The following is a 24,382-nucleotide window of genomic DNA, read 5'->3' as shown; positions in this document are numbered from 1 at the left end:
AAGAGGAGGAGTTTGTTTTTTTTTTGGGTTCAAGAGGAGGCAGCATTGTAGAAACCAGTTTTCTGTTTTATTGAACATTGTCTGAGTTAGAGTCTGTAGTTGGGATTGAGATTTAGCTGAGCAGATTATTGTCGAATCATCTGCATATTGTACACAGTTGGTTAAAGGAATAGCTAGGTTGAGGTCACTGATAAATATTGAGAAAAGGAGGGGGCCCAATATAGAGCCCTGACGAACACCTAGGGTAACTGGGAGATGGGATGAGAGGTTGTTGTCCCATAGCACTGCCTGCTGTCTATTATCAAGGTAGGACTGGAACCATTTTATAGTCTTTGTGTCCAGAGAGAAGGATTTTTAGAATATTGAGAAGTAAGTGGTGGTTGACCATGTCGAATGCTTTTGAAAGGTCGATGAAAAGTGCTGAAGAGATTAGATTGTTATTAACTATCCATCTCACCAACTCCTCTGTTATCTAGGACTATATTTTTTATTACTTATTCGTGTTTTATCCTGTATTATAATGTCTTGTTAAGTTATGTTAACCTACTAACTTCTATTGTATTGCCAGTATATGTACTCATATACCTCTGTTCTTTGGAGCTTTTCTCCCCGGGCCTCCACTGAAAACGGATATGTATCCAGCTGGACTAACCCGGTCAACAAATGTAAAATAAATAAATAAAATATGTTTTTTATTGATGCTGTCAGTGAAGGATAGGAGTGCAGTTGTTGTACTGTGGAAAGGCATGAAGCCATGTTGAGATTTGGCCAGTAAATTGCTCTGGAGTAGGTGGTCTAGTAACTGTCTGTGGATGCACTTTTCCATTATTTTAGCTAATGGGGAAAGTACAGCTATGGGACGATAGTTAGAATATTCTCTGGAGTTTCCACCCTTGTATAGGCTGATAATGTAGGAGATTTTCCAAATTTAAGTTCCATCAATATGCAGATCACCACTAATGTATTTAATTTGGTATTTCAATGTAGTCTTTAAATTGTTAGAACACAGTTCAGGAAAATTCCAGAGAAACTTAACCTGGATATGAAGTATAAAAAGTCTGAACTCAGCATTTAGCATTCCTTGGCAGCATTTGTAATTTGCACTGTTTAGTGTAATCCCATGGATTCCTGCAATGAGGAAGTGTTTTACCTTATACCTCAAAGACAGCTTAGTCAGAGTGCTGCAATATTATCCTAATGCTAATGTTCCACTCAGTGTAATCTCACCGACGTTACACTATCATAATGCCAACAGTTCGAGCAGAGTGTAAAAGTAAGGATTCAAAAGCTAAAAGTGCAAGGAAGACTTTTAATGTCTACTGAAGCAGATGAGAAGTAACATCTACTTCCATTTTCTGTTGCTGTGTGACATTTGACACAATGGAGTTTAACATGTGCTCAGGTATGACGAACTGTAACTTTCTGAGCAGGTCTTCACTACTACAATGACACTGTGGGAAGAAGATGCAGAAAAATCCCAACAGGAACACAACAAATAATACAACTTTAAAAACAGGCATTAGTGCAAATATGTATGGTAGAATGTTGTTTATTAGTTACTTCAAATGGTGACTGCCGGAATGAGACATCACCTTAAGATTTTTGCAGGTTATGCACTATATTTCTTTAGCTTCATCCTCTCCATTCTACAATGCATTCATACTCACCCAAGTACATTCCCCACCATGGCAGGGAACTGCAGCTTAGTAATAGGGAACTGTTTTATTTCACTTTAGGAACTCAAATCATTTTTTTCTTACTGGTTTCTGTTATGGCAACACACAAACTTGACTGTTTCAGTCAAAGGGTGAGTCACTTGGTCACACAGCTGAGTAAGCAAATATCAACCATGAACTGTACTGTTACAGGAAGAAAAAGGATCTTTTTAACTAAGAATTAAGTGGGTGAAGCGATCATTTGATTACACATGGGGGGGATATTTTTTAAACTAAGCAGTAAATGAGCTTTAGGATTATTTATTACTTTATTAAATGAAGACACAAACACCTTCACAATCATGGTTTTCTTTGCTTCACTTTTTCTTTTTAATTCACAGAAACTGGTACACAACCTGACAAGCAATGCTACAGTGTGACTACACTTCCCAGGTCCAAAGAAATTAATTACCAGGTGCTACCTGGACTGACCATCTCGCTCTGGTCCAAGTGCAACAAACACACAAAACAGGAGACAGACAGAGAGAGACATACCTAACACTTAACTGTATAAAGAACACACCACACCAACAATTTTTCACAAACAACAATTTCTCACAAACAAATAATCATATCCAGCACTGTAGATGTTCTTACTTTAATTAGGAGCTCTCTGCTAAGGGAATGGTTATTTTCATCGGAGAAGATCTCAGATAGCTCATGGAATATTCGGAAATTCTCCCTACAGAGAAGGGAAAAACAAACATGAATGTCAAAACAACTATGTGATTAATGCCAAAACTGGACAACGGGGTTTCAGGTTATGATAACTGATTTACTAAGGTCCAGTTGCACTGCCAAACATATGACCTGGGTAGATCCCAACACCAAATTCTACAGGCAAGAAGCTGTAAAGATAATGACTATGCTGTAAAAACTGAAGACTTGTCAGGTAAAACACAGTGACTGCTTCATAAAAAATTAGTAATTACTATCTATATTTGTCAATTAAATGTCCATCAACATAATTAAAGTTACTTATTTAATTAACTTATGTACTGCCTTATCACCAATAGGTAAAAATAATATATCCTACAAATGACCTTAGCAGTTCTGTCATGTTATATAAAAACAATGCTATGAAATACTGCATGCTTAGCAAAATAATTCCATCCTGAGATACAAACACAGAAACATTTTATAGGAGAATACACAATAAAAAATACGCTTTTTGCTAGCAGCCATGTTTCATTTTACAAAAGACCTTAAATGAAGTGAAGGAAAGGAAAACTGGATTTAGCTTTCTGCCACCAACTCCACTTAAACTGCCAGAAGCACATCACATTTACAAACTGTGAACCCCTCTTCCCTAAGTTCTATTTGTTTTAGTACAGTAGCTCATGTAACAGCGTAGCACAGCGATATTCTGCATTCACTCCTGACTCCGTCACACTGGTTTCCTATTACACACACTTCAGCAAAGAAACACACAGAGTATTAAAATATATCAGTAACATAGCATTACATTCCCACATAATATAGATAAGCTAATGTTCCATTATGCTAAACCAAAACGGCACAATGTTGCTAGCCTGAAAGACTGGTTTTGTTACCCAATTTTTCCACAACCTAGACAACTTCATAAGTTATTGCAGTAAAAAGTTTGGTCACAACAGAGAGCTCATCTAAAAATATTCCCCATGTCTGTGGTACACATTTTTTTAATGTTACACCAAAAAAAGACAAAATACCTAGTTACTACTGAATACTTTGGAAACTGGCACAGACATAAAAAGTTCTTTAGTGCCACTTTTCAGAAAAAGTGACATTCACAGGCTCTTGGCAGCTGGAGCAGCAAGAAAGGAGTAAAAGGAAGATTTGAGCAGACAAAGATACTGAATAAATGACTGAAAGCAGGTAAACATCATACAGAATTGTGATTGGGCTTCACTGATCATAACCAAGTTGTTACACACTCAAGAAATGGATGTCATGATTCATTTCACTCTGCTCTTGAAGTGAATTTGTTGATATCCATTTCTTGGATATATGGCAGTTTGGTTATGTCTGGGATTCTAACGTATGTTTTAGCTGGGTTCTTGTGTATGAATATTGCTGAAAGCGAATGCCACAGTGACACAGAGGTGTCAGTCAGCACACAAGTAAACTACAAAACAGCAATCAGCTTTACAAGTCTTTAACATGCTTCAGGCTCTTACAGGGACTGCATAAAAAGCAACTAACACATTTAAAAGCTGTTAGGTGTTCTGCCATACAAATATCAGCGCACCTTTAATCAACGATTGATTTAAAATATTAGCACGCATTCTGTGCTGCTGCACAACATGTTACAGGTGATAATATGAGACAGGTATAGGTATAAAATCCTTATGTGCTACAGTACATTATGACTGGGTCTCTAATCATAACCAGTTCTGGTTACAAGTTCTCAAAAATGGATATCAGGAAATCCATTTCTTCAACAGATAACGGCCTGGTTATGAATGGAAATGCAACCATAATCCTTTACATGGCAACTATAGTGGTAAGCTCCAAATGACTTATCCCATTATCATGATATGAAATACATCATGTTTACTAAAACAAGAAATTTATAAAATGTAACAATAGCAAGCACCTACACAATATTTTTTAAAGTGCATGAACTTTGTTTTAGTAAATTATAAAAGGCAATATCTATTACGTGTATATGTGTACCTGCAAATTAGCAGACAAGATCACAGACTATTGGGCACACACATACTGCAAATAATGTAGACAACTGTATGCTTTGTACCTTGAAACCTCATCCCACGTTTTTTTCAATCTGTGCACCGAGTTACACTGGAGAGCAGAAAGAATTGCCCGTAGGGAGGAGAAATTTTTCAGAATTCGACACTCCTGAGAAGAGGAAAAAAAAACAACTGTAAATAATAGGTTAGGTAAACCTGTTACTGCATCCTCCAACAACCAACTATCAGAAGGCCAAGGACATGGGAATAAACTTCAGGGAAGGGTGTATTACGGAATCAGTGTAACTTTTGGACTGGTGCAGTCAGGTTCAAAGGTTAGTACTAGGCTAACTGCCCTTGCGAGCCATTGTAAGCTTAGCCAATTATCCCTTGTGGGACTCAAACCCTGCACCTTGTGCTTGTAAGGCAAACACCTTAACCATTAGGCCACTCTCCCAACCCTAACTGATGTCCTGCCCTAATATCTCTGGATGGCAGACACCAGGTACAACAATCCATTTACATGTGATGTGTTCTTACTCTTCTCTATAGCCTACAAATAGCTGTAGAGGACACACAACTCGACAACTGCTCCAAAGACCTGGCAGTGGGAGTTAATTTACTGTTACATAAAATGGACAGCAATGCATGCCATCAGCTGGAAAAGACTCATGAAATGTAATTCATACAAGGAACAACATATAGGTTTGTAAAAAAAAAAACGTTTTGCTACTGAATACTGATTTTTTTAACCTTTAGAATCTCAGTGCAAAGAAGAGACTGCATCACTACAAAATGGCCTACTGTTGAAGTCCATAACTTAAAAGATGCTACCTAATCAGAAATGGCTTGAATAAAATTAAATGTTCCATACTTGACTACAGCTCTTTGTCTCAGCACAGTTTTATGAAGCTTCCTGTAAACAGTACTTTGTTTCAGTATTGATAGTTCTAACTAGAACTCTGTTACACTGTAACATTTTACACTCTGCTACTGCATCCAAGGCCAGACTAATGCATGGTACATGCAGCAGACACCTGAACAAGGCTGGTAGATCTCAGGTTCATTTTATGGCCATGCTGCATTTCTCTAATCTAAGATCCAAACTTTAATTTTCACAATGACTTTAAATACCAACATGATTACAGCATACAGCAAAATTATCACAGTAATGAATGTGGTTTAAAACCACATTTGATCCCTTGCTTGTAACAGGATAACACTTCAAACAAAGCAACACTTCTGAAATTGTATGCATTGTGACTTAAGTCAGTATCAGAATGGAGTAGAAGGTCTATTGTTTCTGTGATATTGCATACCTCTGACCCCCACCTCCCTATCAAAAGTAGGAATGAAGCAATTTTTTAAACTGTAAAGAATCAAAAAAAATTCAAGGAAAAAAATGTAATAACAAAACAGAGACTCACCCGGGCCACTTCAATCCATCGCTCAACAATTTTGGCTCTTTGCTGAGGCTTCAGGTTCTTGTCACTTAGACAGGTGGCGATGACACAGTTAGTAACTCTGTTAAATTGGGAAACAGTGGCACGGATTGTGGGAGCCAGGTGCTCTTTCCCTTTCTTATCCCTCTGTGACCAGATGCAACCCAAGCAATGGTAAGGGACCACTTTCTTAAAGAGTTCCTAAGCAGAAAGATATCAGTTAAAACCAAACCAGCTTCAGGGTCAACATATACAAAGGCAGCATACAGATAATAGAATTGTTCTGGTAGTCCATAATCAGTAACAATAAAAACAAGCACAAACCTCATGCCAGAACTTCATAAGACTGACAGAATTAATGTTTTTATGTACAAATCACTCAAAAAATCCATCTGGCTTACAGAACAAGTGCAACATAACCATTAAGGAACAAAGTTAGCATGCTTCATAATGGGAAAGTGCATTACATGTGCTTGTATGAATTTGCCCCTCAAATTTAAGCTGGTAGCTAGTTCTAACCAGTCTCAGTGTTTGGGAATAACTAACTGTTAGAATTCAAGGGGTAAATTCATGTAGCCATGGATGGTACATTTTGTACTGTTGTGCTCATCACTGATATGGAACATTCTAGTACACTGGGACTGAGTTTCCAATTAGTTTTTACTTAAAAGCATTCCTTCACTTTCTCCTGTAGTCTTGGGATTGCATTTCTATTTACTTTTTAAATAAATTGTTAGTACTTTTGACCCCCTTACCACTAAGGATACAACATCAATATTAAAGCATTTCAAAGAGCATAACATTGGCACCAATGTACACACCATGTGCATGCATACACAAATTCTTGAAATGCGGAGACAGAGATAAAATGAGAGAGACAGAGAGAGAGAGAGAGTGAGAGGGGGAGAGGAAGAGAGAGAGAGAGAGAGAGAGAGAAGGGCATTCCAGTGACAAAGATCAGTGCAAATGTGTGTATGTGTGCATGCGTTAGTGAGCAAATGAGTATGTACATACATGTTAGGTGAGGTGGAGATTAATCAGAACACAAATGGCCATAATACAGTACGGCTCAGACTGCAAATCATTAGGCAGATAATGTGCCATAACCATTCCAGAAGCAGCACCATACTTACAGCATCCATCAGTGTGAACTGTTCTGCGACCATCTCTGGTGAAAAGGACAAAAAATCTGGCTTCAGCTCCTCCAACCCATTGTCTTCCACCAATGTAAACGTACAAGCTGCAGGTTCCAATACTGCAGAGGGAAATACACTGTGTCAGAACAGCAGTATTACTAATATGTGGGAACCAACTGTGCTAATTGTGGACTACAACTTCCCTTTTATAAGCTAACATATCTTAACAGTATAAGAAAACAGGCATTAGTTAACTGGAAAGAGTACATCAGAAATATACCAAGGGCATCCATGGATGTGAAAATTTAAGTTACTATGAAGGGCTAAAATATCTGAATGTGTACAGTGTCTCATATAGACGTTTAACAGGAGACTTCATTAATGAGCATATGGCACTTAGCGACAACTACCTCTGGGAATGCCTGGGGTTATCAAAAAGTATCAGAGAATCAGCAGGCAACCTTTACAGAGCATTATATAGGAATGAGAGGTGTATTAACTGGTTCTCAGAGACACTAGCTGATACATGGAATTGCTACTAAATTATATTAAAGCAAGTACTACTTTAGATATTTTTTAAGAATAGCCTGGACACTTACGGGAGCAAGTGTTTTGGTATACTGGAAAGGTAGAAAGGCATTATTGCCCTAGCCTGAAATATTTGTACTTATGTACGTATGCATCTACCTAACATAGGTAAGAGTTTAGTAACCAGGAATCAGAGAGGTATACGGGAATCTTGAACAATACTTTTCTAAGTAAAATGTATAAATATGTGCTGACAGCTCTAGAAACCAGTTACATATAGTGGGCTGCATATGTGTGTACTTACTCAATCTAGAGTATTCAAATCCAATTAATGTTTACTTCTACTTGGATAAATCACAAAGTCACAGACTATTACAATACAACATCTAAAAGTAACAAAATGCTACAGTCAGTAACAAAGTCAAGATCAACACCATCAAGCTACTTGTTAATTTTTATTTTATGGAAATTCTCTTACCATCCTGCTCTGCCAACGTGACTCCTTGGCTTAGGAAGTGGTCTAGTAAGCTGCAGGCCTTCCTCTCCAAATCAGATCCAGGGAAGTTAATGTGTATGTAGGAAATTAACTGCTTTAAACAGGAGTAATCTGGGGGTTTCCGAAAATCTTCAGAGTACTTTTCCAGCCAGGCACCCAGGATTGAGGAAATGGTACTGTTGAATTAATAAGCCATCAGTTAAACATGGATATACAAAACTGCTTATGCATTTGTGCATGTATGTGTATTCCTGCCTATATAGGTACATGTATAAGTATATGTGTGTGTGTGTGTGTGTGTGTGTGTGTGTGTGTGTGTGTGTGTGTATGTATGTATACACACACACACACACACACACACACACACACATATACATATATTTATTTATATATATATATATATATATATATATATATATAGATATATATATATATATATATATATATATATATATATATATAGATATATATATATAGATATATAGATATATACAGATAAATATATATAGATATATATAGATAGGTGTGTATATATATGTATATATATGTATATATATATATATATATATATATATATATATATATATATATATATATATATATATATATATATATATATATATATATATATTTGTGTCTGTATGTAATAAGTTAAGTATAATATGAACTCCATAATCTGTAATCATAAAATTATACAGGTTTATGTAATTTCTGTCCTCACAGACCTCAGATGAACATGGGCTGACTGGTACAACCACAGAACACTATTCTCTCATTGGAACCCTACTGTGTTAGCTCACTGAAAAACGAACAGCCATTCTCAAAAACCTGAACATAAACTACTCTTTTGGCAAGAGAAGGTTACTATGATTATTAGAAACAATAACCAGGGAACAAACGTATGCTAGAAAACTAATGCAGACCACAAAACATAAGGGACCCCAGGCATGTAATCCGACCTCCTTACATCCACCCTCTGATTCCAGAATGATGGAATCTGATTATTTATTATCTGATGTAACCAAGTACAGTCGTGTAAGTGCTTCACTACCACATAAACAGAATGGCACTTTAGAAAAAATGACTGATGAGTGGAAAGGGCCAAAGGACTACTTGTTTTTCCGGAGTCTTCCACATACTTTGCTGCCTAATGCCCAAATTAATTTACTCCAGGTATTTCTCACTCTCTGCCTTTTACTCACATTGGCCCTTCACTGCTCATGGCACCTGATGGTTCAGAGCTGCACAGGGGAAGCCCCAACCTATTTATATATTCCATCCAAAAATGTGTAATTTTCTGCAGATCATGCCAAGTAAGCTGCACTGAATTTATGTAAAAGGTGAACAGGATTATGCTCGGGTTCACACATATTGCCACATTTTCTTCTTTTTTGCAAAGCCTTTATGAAAATATGACAAACTTACTTTTTGAGTTCTATCCGATCATCTGTTCGTTTGGAACATTCTCCATTTGTTTGATGGTGCAGTTTTCCATACCTGCCAAGCAAAAGAAACTGACTAATTAGTCTACAAGCAATACAGACAGAAGAAAACTGAAAGAGTTAAAGTAGCCATTATCCTAGCTGGGATACAGCATTCATCTCTCTGCCATTAATTACCCCCCCTCCTTTTAAAGTCTAGCCACCCTTCTTATTTTTGTGATGACCACTTACAAAACTACTTCCCCTTCCCCAACCCACAGAACTACCTTTTGTGCAGTTACCTTCCATTCATAACCAGTTACTTGTGCACGTTACCATTCAGAACCAGTAGTCTTGTTAGCATTCATAACCAGTTACTTGTGCACGTTACCATTCAGAACCAGTAGTCTTGTTAGCATTCATAACCAGTTACTTGTGCACGTTACCATTCAGAACCAGCCAGTAGTCTTGTTAGCATTCATAACCAGTTACTTGTGCACGTTACCATTCAGAACCAGTAGTCTTGTTAGCATTCATAACCAGTTACTTGTGCACGTTACCATTCAGAGCCAGTAGTCTTGTTAGCATTCATAACCAGTTACTTGTGCACGTTACCATTCAGAACCAGTAGTCTTGTTAGCATTCATAACCAGTTACTTGTGCGTTACCATTCAGAACCAGTAGTCTTGTTAGCATTCATAACCAGTTACTTGTGCGTTACCATTCAGAACCAGTAGTCTTGTTAGCATTCATAACCAGTTACTTGTGCTCGTTACCATTCAGAACCAGTAGTCTTGTTAGCATTCATAACCAGTTACTTGTACGCGTTACCATTCAGAACCAGTAGTCTTGTTAGCATTCATAACCAGTTACTTGTGCACGTTACCATTCAGAACCAGTAGTCTTGTTAGCATTCATAACCAGTTACTTGTGCGCGTTACCATTCAGAACCAGTAGTCTTGTTAGCATTCATAACCAGTTACTTGTGCGTTACCATTCAGAACCAGTAGTCTTGTTAGCATTCATAACCAGTTACTTGTGCACGCGTTACCATTCAGAACCAGTAGTCTTGTTAGCATTCATAACCAGTTACTTGTGCACGTTACCATTCAGAACCAGTAGTCTTGTTAGCATTCATAACCAGTTACTTGTGCGTTACCATTCAGAACCAGTAGTCTTGTTAGCATTCATAACCAGTTACTTGTGCACGTTACCATTCAGAACCAGTAGTCTTGTTAGCATTCATAACCAGTTACTTGTGCACGTTACCATTCAGAACCAGTAGTCTTGTTAGCATTCATAACCAGTTACTTGTGCACGTTACCATTCAGAACCAGTAGTCTTGTTAGCATTCATAACCAGTTACTTGTGCACGTTACCATTCAGAACCAGTAGTCTTGTTAGCATTCATAACCAGTTACTTGTGCACGTTACCATTCAGAACCAGTAGTCTTGTTAGCATTCATAACCAGTTACTTGTGCACGTTACCATTCAGAACCAGTAGTCTTGTTAGCATTCATAACCAGTTACTTGTGCACGCGTTACCATTCAGAACCAGTAGTCTTGTTAGCATTCATAACCAGTTACTTGTGCACGTTACCATTCAGAACCAGTAGTCTTGTTAGCATTCATAACCAGTTACTTGTGCACGTTACCATTCAGAACCAGTAGTCTTGTTAGCATTCATAACCAGTTACTTGTGCCGCGTTACCATTCAGAACCAGTAGTCTTGTTAGCATTCATAACCAGTTACTTGTGCGTTACCATTCAGAACCAGTAGTCTTGTTAGCATTCATAACCAGTTACTTGTGCACGTTACCATTCAGAACCAGTAGTCTTGTTAGCATTCATAACCAGTTACTTGTGCGTTACCATTCAGAACCAGTAGTCTTGTTAGCATTCATAACCAGTTACTTGTGCGTTACCATTCAGAACCAGTAGTCTTGTTAGCATTCATAACCAGTTACTTGTGCACGTTACCATTCAGAACCAGTAGTCTTGTTAGCATTCATAACCAGTTACTTGTGCACGTTACCATTCAGAACCAGTAGTCTTGTTAGCATTCATAACCAGTTACTTGTGCACGTTACCATTCAGAGCCAGTAGTCTTGTTAGCATTCATAACCAGTTACTTGTGCACGTTACCATTCAGAACCAGTAGTCTTGTTAGCATTCATAACCAGTTACTTGTGCACGTTACCATTCAGAGCCAGTAGTCTTGTTAGCATTCATAACCAGTTACTTGTGCGCGTTACCATTCAGAACCAGTAGTCTTGTTAGCATTCATAACCAGTTACTTGTGCACGTTACCATTCAGAACCAGTAGTCTTGTTAGCATTCATAACCAGTTACTTGTGCACGTTACCATTCAGAACCAGTAGTCTTGTTAGCATTCATAACCAGTTACTTGTGCACGTTACCATTCAGAGCCAGTAGTCTTGTTAGCATTCATAACCAGTTACTTGTGCACGTTACCATTCATAACCAGTTACTTGTCCCTTTCCTTCTCTTCTTATGGGTGAAGTACGTTTCCTCATTCACATTATACAACAACCCCCCCCCCCCATTAATATTCAAAAACGTGCATATTGGTCAGCGTGCACGTTGTAAATCCAAGTTATAGTAATGGAAAAAGGTCCGGTCACCCAGACTTTTTCCATTACTATAACTCTTACAGCAACACTGTCTCGCTATGTTAAACAAGTTTAACATAGCGAGTTAGCTTTAAAAAAAGCAACAGAGATCTTGCTTTCTCCGTTGCTTTTTTCAAAACTGTCTCGCTATGTTAAATGGGTTTAACATAGCGAGACAGCTTTAAAATAAGCAATGGAGATTCTCTGTTGCTTTTTTTTAAAGCTGTCTCGCTGTGTTAAACCCATTTAACATAACGAAACAGTTTGTAAAAAGCAAAGGAGATCTTGATTTTTCCATTGCTTTTGCCCACAGCTCTGATGTACTGCATAGGCATACGCATGCGCAGTACATCAGAACTGCCACAGAATACCAGACAGCTGCAGAAGGGCAGCAAGGAGGCATTATACAATGTCATTATTTAAGAAAAGTAATTATTTTTTTTCTTAAATAATATCATTGTATAATAACAATAACCCACTTCTGGGTGTGGGTAATGCTGGATTTACCCACGGTTGGCTTTGTTTGGCCACTCGGGCTTCGCCCTCGTGACTAAACCACACCAACTGTGGGTAAATCCAGCATTACCCACACCCAAGCGTGGGTTATTGCTATAATAACCCATGGCTGCTATCTGACCTGAAAGGTCAAAATAAATGTCTTCCATTCTTCCACTGAGTCTTTGCATACTAAGCCTAAACCACTGTCTCAACATTCCTCTGAACAGCTCATAACAACCATGTTTATATTTCACATACATATTCCAGAATTGTCTGCAGAAGTATTCAAGGCAAGGCCTGGCCAGTAATCACTGCAGGATCCGAACTATGCTGTCCTTTTAGTTAACTATCAGCCTTGGAATGCAGACAGTCTTGGATTTTATTATGCACAGTTTAAACTCTTAACATCAGAAGTCAGACAGTGGTATCTTCTACCTATATTTTCCATTATCAGTTCTCCTGCTTTTGCAATTGTGTTTCAGGTTTCCTTCACCAGTCTGTAAGATGTCACTGTTTTCTGTGCATGAAAAATCAGAGCTGGAAAGCTTTCTGTAAGGATTTGTTCTGTTTTCTTCTCCTTTTATTTGAACACTTCCTGTCTACAGTTTTGGTACAATTTCTATCAGCTGCCCTGCTCAAGCCACAGATACAGACAGGTTACAGAGATCTGGAAAGAGCACAAGGCTGGTTGCCGTAGCAACCCAATGAAGACTTTTCCAGGCCAAAAGAGTTTCTGCTGATAACTAAAGGGTACCATTGGGACAGCTTCTTCCAAAGTTGCACAAAGACAGTCTTGCAGGTTAATCAGAACGTGGTTGTATCACATATCAGATCAGTATTTCCTCTAGCTTGTTCTGTGCTTTGAGTCTTTCTGATTCAGTGCAAAGAATGTAGCCCAGAATATGCAAAACAACAAATAGTGAAGAAGGAAGATGGGAGGCAGCATTATCTAATCAACAACCAGGATGCAATAAATTCAAACAAATCTCATGATCAAAACTTCTACGTAACCCTGGAAGGTTAGAACAAAAAAACCCACTCACTTATTCTAAGGCATCCTGGGATTTTTGCAGGCTTCCCACTAAAGAATTCATTACTTATGGTAATATACGGCAATGGTTTCCCATATTACAGAGTAAATTTTTTAAAAAAGTGTGCACACATACACACACACACACACACACACACACACACACACACACACACACACACACACACACATACACACACACACACACACACACACACACACACACACACACACACACACACACACACACACACACACACACACACACACACTTTCTCTTTTATACTGAAAAGCACACTCTACTTAGCACCTATAGGAAATTTGGAGGATCTAGTTCAACTAATTAGTGATGCTACTGGGATGTTGGAAGAAACAGGAAGCACCAATTATCCCTGTGCAGATAAAGGCAGGACATGGAGACTCCACACTGGAGGTAACCCATTCAGGAAATGAACAAGTGCTGTAATAAAACAATGCTATAACACTGCACTGCCTTAAATATAGAATATATCTAAAAAAAAAGATAAAAGAACACAAAACATCAAAAAGAAGCTAATCAAATAATAATTTTTGTACGTTGTACTGCAAAGAGTACAACTCCAACTTGGAAAAGTTTTGTAAAATTTTTATGCTTAAAAATGTTCAACTAAACTGCATACAAATATGCTAAGTACCACAAACTAGAAAATCGAATACATGTAAAATGGGTTCCTATTATATGATCAAAGACGCAATCCTTCAAATGCGTCTTGATTGAACTTGAAAGCATGAAACAGCAAAAGCGATTTCTTTCTGGCTGCCTCTGTTACTTTGCCATTTTCGTCACTGTAGTGCGATCGTGGAGTTGGTATATTTATGTAGGGGGGTGTGGGGGTGAAGCCCCCCACTTTATGTAATGTTTTGATGTCTATTTAAAGTCTTTTAATAACCTTTAAAACCCAAAAAACATCAAATATCTCAAGTGCTTTCACCTGGTTCCTACCAGGCTTTATCAAGATAGGAACCAGGCGAAAGTGCTTGAGATATTTGATGTTTTTTGGGTTTTAAAGGTTATTAAAAGACTTTAAACTACAGTTTGCTGCAGCCTGTCGTTTCTCTGCTGTGGACTTTGCTGTTGGTGTTTGTATTCGTTTCTGAGAGACTTGTTAAGGTTTTGATGTTTATATTTTTATTTATTTATTTTTTTTGTGGAGCAGCAAAAAAAAAATCACTGTTCCAAGTATTCGGGACTGTAAGCTTTCACTTACATGGGGTTGATAAATCAGAATTCACTTTTTTTAAGCATTCACTGATTTAATATAGACCCTGTTCCACATCTCCAAATTATATAACCCATTCCAATATGGACACAGCTGCCATTTCTGTCACAGCTGTGACTTAGATTTGCTTGTTGATGACAGTGACTTGTTGACAATCAGCTGAGGGGAAATAGAAAAAGCAGTTGAGGGCTGACTCTCTTCTTCTCAAGCACATAAGAGGGATCATGCAGTGAAATCCTTAATGGAGAATGGGGTGGGACAACACAAGCAGCTCTAATGCAAAAAAAGCACTGCACATCGAGACGTTCTGCATCAAATGCAAAGTAAAATCTGATGAGCTTTCATCAGTAAATGGTCATGCACAACGAAGATTACAGAATTAATGCATCACTTAAATAAGATGCCTCATGTCACCATTACCTGTCTTTCCTGCCTCATCACATGGCAATCCATAACCTGATATTCTACAGGCACTGTCCTCCTGCAAAGAGGATTCAGGCACTCAGCATGTCATGCCAGGGTATCAGGCACTAACAGAGCAGACCAGGGGAACAAATGGGTTGTTTAGTGGAAGGTGTGGACTAAAGGTCAACAGAAGCTAAAATGCCAAAAACAGTAAGACATTCTTCCATCAAGTCTACTCCACAGCTGTCATGTGCAGAGATGGAAAAAACATACCTAAATGCAGACAAAGATTTATCAAAACAAAATACGCACACTTAACAGTGCCTTTACCTGTTTAGCAGCAGATCCAAGACTTGCTTGGTGGTAGCAAATGCCCGATATGTGCACAAAAAGATGGTCACATAAGTGGAGTCATTGCCTCTAAAAGCAGACACTAAGTATTCAACCAATTTTTCCAATGTTCCAGCTTTGATTGTTCGAACTTTGCAAGTTTCATATACATTCAGAGCAGATTCATTTTCAAACTGTAAAATAAGATTAAAAAGTTACAGGCAACAAACATACACCAGCAGTATGTTTAGACATTGCTTATATACAACTGTAGCCATACCTGAGGCAATGAAATTATCCCCTGGCACTAATCAATTCTTTCACATTACCTCTGCATTTCCTCAGTTTCTATCTATTAATATATACGAATGCTTTTCTGGAATCATTACAGACTATCATTTGCAATTCTGAGTTGCCACACACCAACCACAAACAAAGACAGACACACACACACACACACACACACACACACACACACACACACACACACACACACACACACACACACACACAGAAATATGCACCTAAGGTCACCCATGTAAATTTCAGCTGCCAGCAGTACAGTGCTGAAACAATCTGAGTCATATCAGCTGCTGCATAACTCCATTGCTCCTCCCCCATCATGTCGTCACATGGTACACAGTGATGTAAACAACTGCTCAGGACTGAATCATACAGCTGTAATACACGGTTCCAAACATATGCTGTGATTGGTGCTGCTGGGGAAAGAGTGGAGAAGCAGCCATGTGACTCAAGGGAGGATAGTCAAAGACAGCCTAACTGGTTCTTCTAATCTAGACTGGGAGAATAATGAGAGTTAAGGATCACCCCAGTGGATAACCCTCTGATCTTTGGGTGAAGCTTCAGATGCTTGTGAATACACAATATTGGCAACAAACCTGACCATGACAGCAGGATGGAAGCTACCGCAGAAGCCTGGGGCGCTGGAACTCCTCCACATTATTTGAGGAGAAGGCCCAGGGTCCCACGAAAAAATAGATGGCATAGACTTGGACAGCATATCCTGCCCCATTTGTTGTCCCAGTTATTGTACCCTTGTCACCATGTTCCTTTAGACGGTGTTGTGTACAGAAACACAACACAAAGTATGACCTCTTAGCATCAATGACACAGACAGATGAAACCCAGACTACTGCCCAGATGACCAGAACTGTACTAGTACCTTAGACGCTTGACAGCAGTGGCTTGGAGGAGTGGTGGGACCATCCTGGGGGGGATAAAGGATAGAAGTGGTCCCACAAATTGCCACTATCCATTGATGGTGGGGCAGTGGCACAGACTGGGTGCAAGCATTAGGCTAAGTCACTGATGGGTGGTAAGCTTCATAAGCATGTGTACTCACAAGGGGAGGGCAATGTGGCCCACCCCCTGATGTAGCTCACTTTTTCTTACACCTAGGTGATGGCATTAGGCTGAAGAGAAATGCTGTCATTGCTGGGATGTCAGCAGGAACACAAAGCACCCCAGAGGAACACAAAGCACCCCAGGATGGCTCCCTCACTCAGCTCTTTCTTCAGCTCCAGATGAAATCTCCAGATCAGACAGTCTACAAATGGCAGCTTCTTCTGCAACTGCATCTACAGTGCTTAATAACTAATAACTGTATAGCTCAAAAAGAGAAAATACCTTCCTAGACGTTTCATACTATGTACTAGTAGTGCTAGGAAAGTTTAAAATCATTTCTCACGGAACTTTGTACAAGAATTGAAAAGGAAAGGGACCTGCCTAGACTTGGTTGCTGCTGGGTGTGGCAAAAAAGTGCCCTCAGAACATTTGGAGAAACAGATGTGTAGTTGAAATACCAAGCAAGGGAATGAGCCTTGTGAGTAGGCCCAGCTGCTCAAATGTCGAGCTAAGACTCCTGGATTGTTAAAGGTCTTAAATATGCTGGCTACAATCATCATCACCTACAATTCTACAAATGTAATCCTGCATCCCACTTAAATTTTTGCAAATTTTTCTGTTGTGCAAATCTAAGTGTTTACAAACAGATCTCAAATGACACAAAGGCGTGCTTAGCAGATAGCTGCAGTTTAACTGTGCCACCAATGTTCCTATGCTGTGTGTCTGATGAAGTAAAAAAAGTAACTCAGAAGGAATTTTTGTTAACTTCTTTGATCCTGGCATGATTCCATTGAAAGAAGCTGTCATTTTATGCAAGAAGTACTACATGTGAACCGCCTTCAGGGGCACAAACACAGCAATATAATGCAAGTCGGCAGGAGTAAAATATGACCTACAAATTACACAATCAGATTTTTATTACTGATTTACATTTTCATATTTATATTGTGAATACGCAAACATATGAATCCAGAGGATGAATCAGTAATCTAACTGTCAAATCTGTCAATGATGCTTTTTTATATATGCTGACCTACATAATGTCCTATGCTGTGTGCCAGTACACAACATAATGACATGTCAAACTCCTTTTTACCTGTACATTGTATGCAAGTCATTTTCAACCTTTTTGCGGTAACAGAACCTTACAAAAGCCATTGGAACTACTCAAGGACCCCTACATATTCTACCTGCTGCAACAATGTAATCTTGTAAAAAAATTACAATAGTTCCTTAGTTCTATAAATTAATAAAAGGTAAAAAGACCCTATGGAAGCAACACCAGTGCACTTATCTTATTAATAACAAAAGGGTGACAACACTGTAATTGCTTTTTTTTTAGTAAACTGAATTAAAACTTACTTAAGTTGCTTAGAATTTGACAACACGGTGAATTCGAGCTACAAAATTACTGTGTCCTGGCTCCCTGTCCTGGTCAGACGTTTGAGTCATGACACTACAAAAAAGTACACTTTTTCAAACTCAAAACGAAATTCTAAAACCTACCATTATACCCATCACACCACTCAGTCATTTCTGTGGGGGTGTTGGGGTTATTCCCCCACCAGCATCTTCACACCTGTCTTACTTACATATTACTAATTCTGGGTTTCGTGTATTTCAGATTAGGTAGAATACTTTGACGTAACACAATTTCTGATTTAGTTTATGTCTCATTGATTTTCACGTGCATTTTAGTATCTGAGAATCGCATTTACAGTCCTTGCCCTTTTCAGCAGGCAAGCTGCAACTATGCTTGTTCTTTCACTAATTAAACTTATGAACAATCTCTTCTTTCTATTCAGCTGGTGAAGCCACAGGCAAACTGTGGACAGAGACACCTGTAATTCTTGTGCTGATAGATGTTCTCACTTTTAACACCAAGAGAAATTTCTGGAAGTACCTCTATCAGATTCTAAAGGAACCCTAGGTAAAAAAACAAGCACTGCTGTAGACATTCTTCTGGCTATGGAGTGGTTTTGTTTAGCTGCACGATAGGTGACTTACTATGATTTCCATCTCATGTTAATCTTGTCCTGCAGAATTTAAATGAGTGCATGCTGAAAATTTCACCTATATTGCAAGATTAAAGCTAGCAACAGCAGTACTGTTTCTATAGCGAGTGTAAACTGATGTTTGTATTTTTTCAGCTGTATGAAATCAGGTCTGTGACAGACATAAAGGGTTTGACACTTGCTTTCTGGATTTTAAAGAAGGCAGCAGATGGTCCACATCTGCTACTAATTACAAATCTCTTGTTGACTGCGCTATTACTACTCACAATGGTAAGAAGCAGGGTTATATACCTGTGCAAGGAATGTGGATACATTTCCCTCACACTGTAGATAACATGCTTTACTATTAGAAACAATTATTCCTGGAGGTCTCAGGTGCCATTGGGCACAGTTATGATTGTGGCTTTGAGTCATAAATCAATAACTATACTGAAAACCTGAAAGGCAATACACCCCCCACTATAATGCTTGACTGCAAGTGGCCATCTATTTCGATTTAGGTCAGAAGAAAAATGTAGCTCACATGTGCCAGAGTGCATAATCTGCTGTTTATGCTACATAATGTAAAGTAACTGTAAGGATGGCAGCGACCGTCAGGCACCACTTTGTGAGTGTTTCACAATGGCTGTAGTTTGTTTTCTTGACTAGAAGCTGTTTATTTTATAGTACTTGCATACTCAATAATTCCGTACACCTTAGTACGGTTACTGCATTGCTGAATGTGAGATGGTGTTTCTTACCTCACGGCTGTCATGCTGTTACTTGTCAGGTACGACCGAATTTATCAATGGAAGCAGAAAGTCTTTCAAGTATGAATGGCTGTCGAACATTTCTAACAAGAAATGTAACCCAGCTATTATTGAGGAGAAAGTTCTAAACCTCACCTGCTGCCTTACATTCGCAATGCATTTCTTATCCACATATTTCAAGACAATAACTAGGGTTTCCATGCATACCTAAAAGGCAAACACTAAGACATTGCTAATGAAATGAAAATCACATGAACTGGGGTTTAAAACAAAGAAGTGCAAAATGAAACTCTTGCCATCTTCCTTTTATCTTCTGCCATTACATATAATGTGACAATAAGGCAGAATATAGTTAACGTATTCAAAATATCAACCTTCTCTCTTTCATCCTCCTTACAATCATGAGGTCATCATCTCTTAAATAGAAGAACATCATGTGGATTTCCTTTTACAGTATAAAGTTTCAGTTCTTCAGGAGCAAGCAGACGAAGACAAATGGGTAAGGTGCAAGCCTCAGCCTACATTGTGCACTAAACTAGCCATAAGTCGATAGCACTGAATAAGCTGAAGTCTTTTCAAGGTATCAGAAATCATCAGGGGGATCACATGCTCCGTATGTACTACTACAATTCAATGTCAAACAGAAAGCCATTTATCTTACGAACAGATCTACCCCATTGGCCTCTAGCATACCTGTTCACTATCTCAAAAGTACATCTTCAATGACCATGGTATGTCACAATGGCTCTTAGCAAATTATTGCATTCTACCATGCACAAAAAAATACATTGCATTATGTATTGAACAATGTAATTTTCTTTTAAGAATGTTCTTTTTTTTTTCAGTTTATAAAAATGGAATCGCTTCCCTATATACATTCAGCACAATTGAAACAACTTGGTATATTATTCCTTCTTCAATAAGCAATCAAACATATTGATTGGAGTGTGTTCTTTCTGTACTAGGCTTCACACCTTCATAGGGACAATATCCAAACGTCAACACTAGGAATGCATACATTGTCAGACTTTCCTCTGAAACAGGCCTGGTATGACCTCGCTGTTAGAAATACACTTATGCAAGTTACATAAGACTGGGTTCAGTTACTGTCCTTCTTCTACACCTTTAAAATATACAGATGTTTGTTGCCATTCATACTAACACAATCCTATAATTAAAGTTGTATCGTTTTGTTCAGAGCTAGTAGAAACAAAACAATCAAAATAAGCTAAACAGCAATTGACCTATAATGGCAGGCCCATACACACAACGGCACATTTAAATGACTATCACCAGACTTCCTCATCCAAAAGTAAAACACTACTGTACTACCCTTAACATTACCTTAGAACCATCAATGCATCGTCTTAATTCCCAATATCTAAACTCAAGCTCACGTTCACTCAATCGGGCATTGCAAAAATTAATCTGGGGCAGTAAGCTCTCTGAAGAAAGTCCCCAACAGAATATTAAACTAGTCCATTACCTACCAAATACTGTCAGCGAGAGTAATATACAGTCTTACATTCATCATACGTTCATCTTAACCTGAGTCACAACATACAGATATGTGTTTATTTTGGGGGGAGGGCTTTGCAGTGATTAGAAATGGGTACTTAACTACATATGGTAAAGAAAGATATTACCAGGAGATTAATCATCACCTTATAAAGCATAAAATTATTTTTCTGAGACTGTCCTCTATCATTAATGACGTATAATACTCCAGCTATGAAATACTTCAACAAACCTACACCTCTTGATGACTATATAGGAAACACATCTTCTGGCTTTCCTGGAAGATAACTTCTTGTGGAAGACTTAAATAACCCATAACTACTATACTCTCTAAATCTAAGTTTAATTTGCAAACATGCATGCAATAAAGAAATACATTTTTTATATTCAGACAAATAAATTCCATTTCCAATGAGATACACAAAAAGTTTTATCATCACAAGCCACGCACCTTAAAATGAATAAGCAAAACCATTAGGAGTAGAAAATCATGCACTTACCCCAAGCCATCTCTGTCCTTTGTTGACCGTATGATGAACCTGTACTTTTCTAAGCGTGATTGTGTAAACAGCACCATTTTCCACCTCTTCTCCAATCTCCTGAGCCGAGCTCTGTTCAGGGGACAGAAACACATGTAGTTCTCTTTAGCTCAGTGCTGAACCAAGAAAGCAAAGAAGTGCAAAGCAAGTAACAATGTGGAAGTAAATCAGCCATTCTAAAAAATGGCCAGACAGTGAACAGACACCTTTCACCCTCCCATGTCAAAGCACTTTCCTCCTGTGACCTACTATATTAGCAGAAACACCTCTACACACTTAGGAAATTAAAAACAAAATGCACAACTTCCTCCCCTGTCCCTGCTAATAGCATGTAACTGTTGATTATATACTGACTCCAGAGAGCTGCAGAATTCCTGAGAAGCAAGACACTGCAATGCAGGGGAGATTGTCCCCTGTGATTCTGCACTCAGAATTTAAGAGCCGTTATCCCACCTTGAAAATCATTTTGATAGAAATGTAATTCAGCTGCACGATGCATTTATGTAGTCAAAAGGATTAGCAAATAACGTGTATCCAAACAGATACGTGCATTACAGGGCTATATCCAAGCAGCCATGCTGACAGGAACATGGCTCCTACTTTAAGAGCGTAACAGCAGCACTCCAGGCATCGTCCTCCTCCCAACCATGTGAGCAACCAAACACTTCAAACCACACTGATCCACAGCATTTACAATTAGACCTGTACTTTCACAGCCACGCCCCTTTCTCCGCCCAGCGGTAGTCCTGGCAACCAAATCTATTTCATCTTGTTTTGTTTACCCCCTACCTGGCGGCTAAGCAGTACTGCATTTTTTTCTGAAAGCCTGATTCTTTTCAAAAAAAACAGGACAATCTCAGTTAGTAAAAATATACTAGAAGAACCTTTCCTTCAGTAGAGCCGAGGCAAATATGTAGCATTGAAACTATTTTCACTGTGCCACCATGAAAATGAGACAGACAAGTACTTTTGGGAGAGATATAAAAACATGCAAAAGGAATTAAATAAATGTTTCAGACATTCCACAGAGAAGCACAGATTAGGGGAACTTGTGTCTGAACATGCATATCGACAGCAACACCGTTTAAAAGTGCTTCTGACCTCATTTTCCTACCTTTTGACTCAAATCTGCTTCACAATTTAGTAGTATGGAAGGCCTGATTCATCATTATGAACACCCTAAATGCAAGTTCCAGCAGATGAAAATGAGCAGCTGCAATCAGCACGTGGTAGTAACTGCTTTCACAAGACGCAATCTGGACTTTTTTCTATTTAAATAAATTAGCATTGTAACAATTTTCAATACTATTTAATAAAAGCAGACCAGTTCAGTATTTCTACACTGTACAGTTTGCAGACATGCCACCTTATACAATGACGTAAGGTCCATGCAAGAAACAACTACACAATGGAGAAGAAACAAACCTGCACTGCTTTGCTATGCTGACAACTCACAGATATAACTGTTAGCATCAACAGTCATGCACCTCTAACATACCACTACAATAAATAAAGGTGCACATTTTTAAATCCCTGTTTATTTAACTGTAGCAGCATGCTGTTACTGTTAATGTGGCCTGGAACACACACCATTACCTCCCCATACAGATGCTCACTAAGCAGCAATTCCTCTTTTATAATACTATGGAGGAAACTGTTAATCTACTATTTCATTAAAATATAAGAATTCTGGGCTATTGTATATCTAATTTTTGCAGCGGTCACACTATGGTAAGGTGGCTACCTTCGTCAGAAGTTTCCTTTATTCTCTGCCTTTGTAGCATAGAGGGATGAAGCCCCGACAGCAGCCCGGACACATTAAGCTCAATTACCAGCTCAGGTGCTGCAGGAACTAGGTGGGGGAGCAGGAAGTAGCAGCAACTGTCACCTTGCCCATTCTGGGAGAGAAGAGTCTATGCCTCTGATCAAGCACACTTGCCATTGATGGGGACTTTGCAGCAGATCGCCACTGAATTTGACATTAAAGGATTGGCTGCTAAAGCCTCAATTGCTGCACAGAGGGATAAAGCTGTGACTATGGCCCAGACAACCCAAGTTCAATTAGCAATGTGGGCTCTTGACAGTGAGACAGGGAGCATGGGGATGTCCATCTTGGAGGGGCATTTCTCAAGTGGGGCTTTGGTGGGGTCCACAGCAACAGTGCAGAGACATAATGCTGGGCTGGTGGGCTGGGGGACAGAAAAGGCATGACTGTTTTACAGGTCTGGGACAGGAACGTGTGCTCAGCATCACTTCCCATTGCCCACCTCACCCAATGCTGACATCAGCATGCTAGGATGGTGGACTCAGAGCTAGCAGAAATCCTGCATGCCACAATATGGGGCCTCCTCACTTAATCCCACTACCACCCTTTGTGCCTGGCACTTTGCACCCCTTTAGAACCTGCACATGGGGGGGGGGTTGGCACCTAATGTGTAAGAATCTCTCAGTAAGGAAACCCTCACAGTGTGGGTAACATGGGCAGAAGGGTATCATGGTTTGGAAAACCAAGAGAAAGAACAATGTGGGATAAATCATAGGAGAAGTCCGAAAGCAGCAACAAACCAAAAACGCACACTGTACAGGTGGGGCTGCAAGCTGAATTACATTTTATGCAGTGATGCCTGGGA

General features: G+C 38.9%; 1 protein-coding gene across 3 annotated transcripts in view; it reads right to left on the bottom strand.

Moving 5' to 3' along the window:
- Positions 1-24,382, bottom strand: part of RALGDS (ral guanine nucleotide dissociation stimulator) — a 1,010,677-nt gene that overhangs the window by 45,980 nt on the left and 940,315 nt on the right. For 2 of the 3 annotated variants that reach the window (XM_044058282.1, XM_044058281.1), the window contains exons 2-9: positions 21,714-21,824; positions 15,567-15,760; positions 9,415-9,486; positions 7,972-8,165; positions 6,963-7,084; positions 5,815-6,030; positions 4,453-4,556; positions 2,313-2,397 (exon numbers count right to left, since the gene is read on the bottom strand). In XM_044058282.1, the coding sequence (XP_043914217.1) occupies positions 2,313-2,397; positions 4,453-4,556; positions 5,815-6,030; positions 6,963-7,084; positions 7,972-8,165; positions 9,415-9,486; positions 15,567-15,760; positions 21,714-21,824 (1,098 nt within the window). Of the gene's footprint in view, positions 1-2,312; positions 2,398-4,452; positions 4,557-5,814; positions 6,031-6,962; positions 7,085-7,971; positions 8,166-9,414; positions 9,487-15,566; positions 15,761-21,713; positions 21,825-22,205; positions 22,409-24,382 lie in introns of those variants that run through there. The other variant, XM_044058283.1, reaches the window with a different exon arrangement.

Source organism: Protopterus annectens, chromosome 16.part0, assembly GCF_019279795.1.
Source record: "Protopterus annectens isolate FY-2018-M chromosome 16.part0, PAN1.0, whole genome shotgun sequence".
NCBI lineage: Eukaryota > Metazoa > Chordata > Ceratodontiformes > Protopteridae > Protopterus > Protopterus annectens.
Note: the sequence above shows the minus strand (reverse complement) of the source record. Positions and strands in the feature narration are given on the sequence as shown.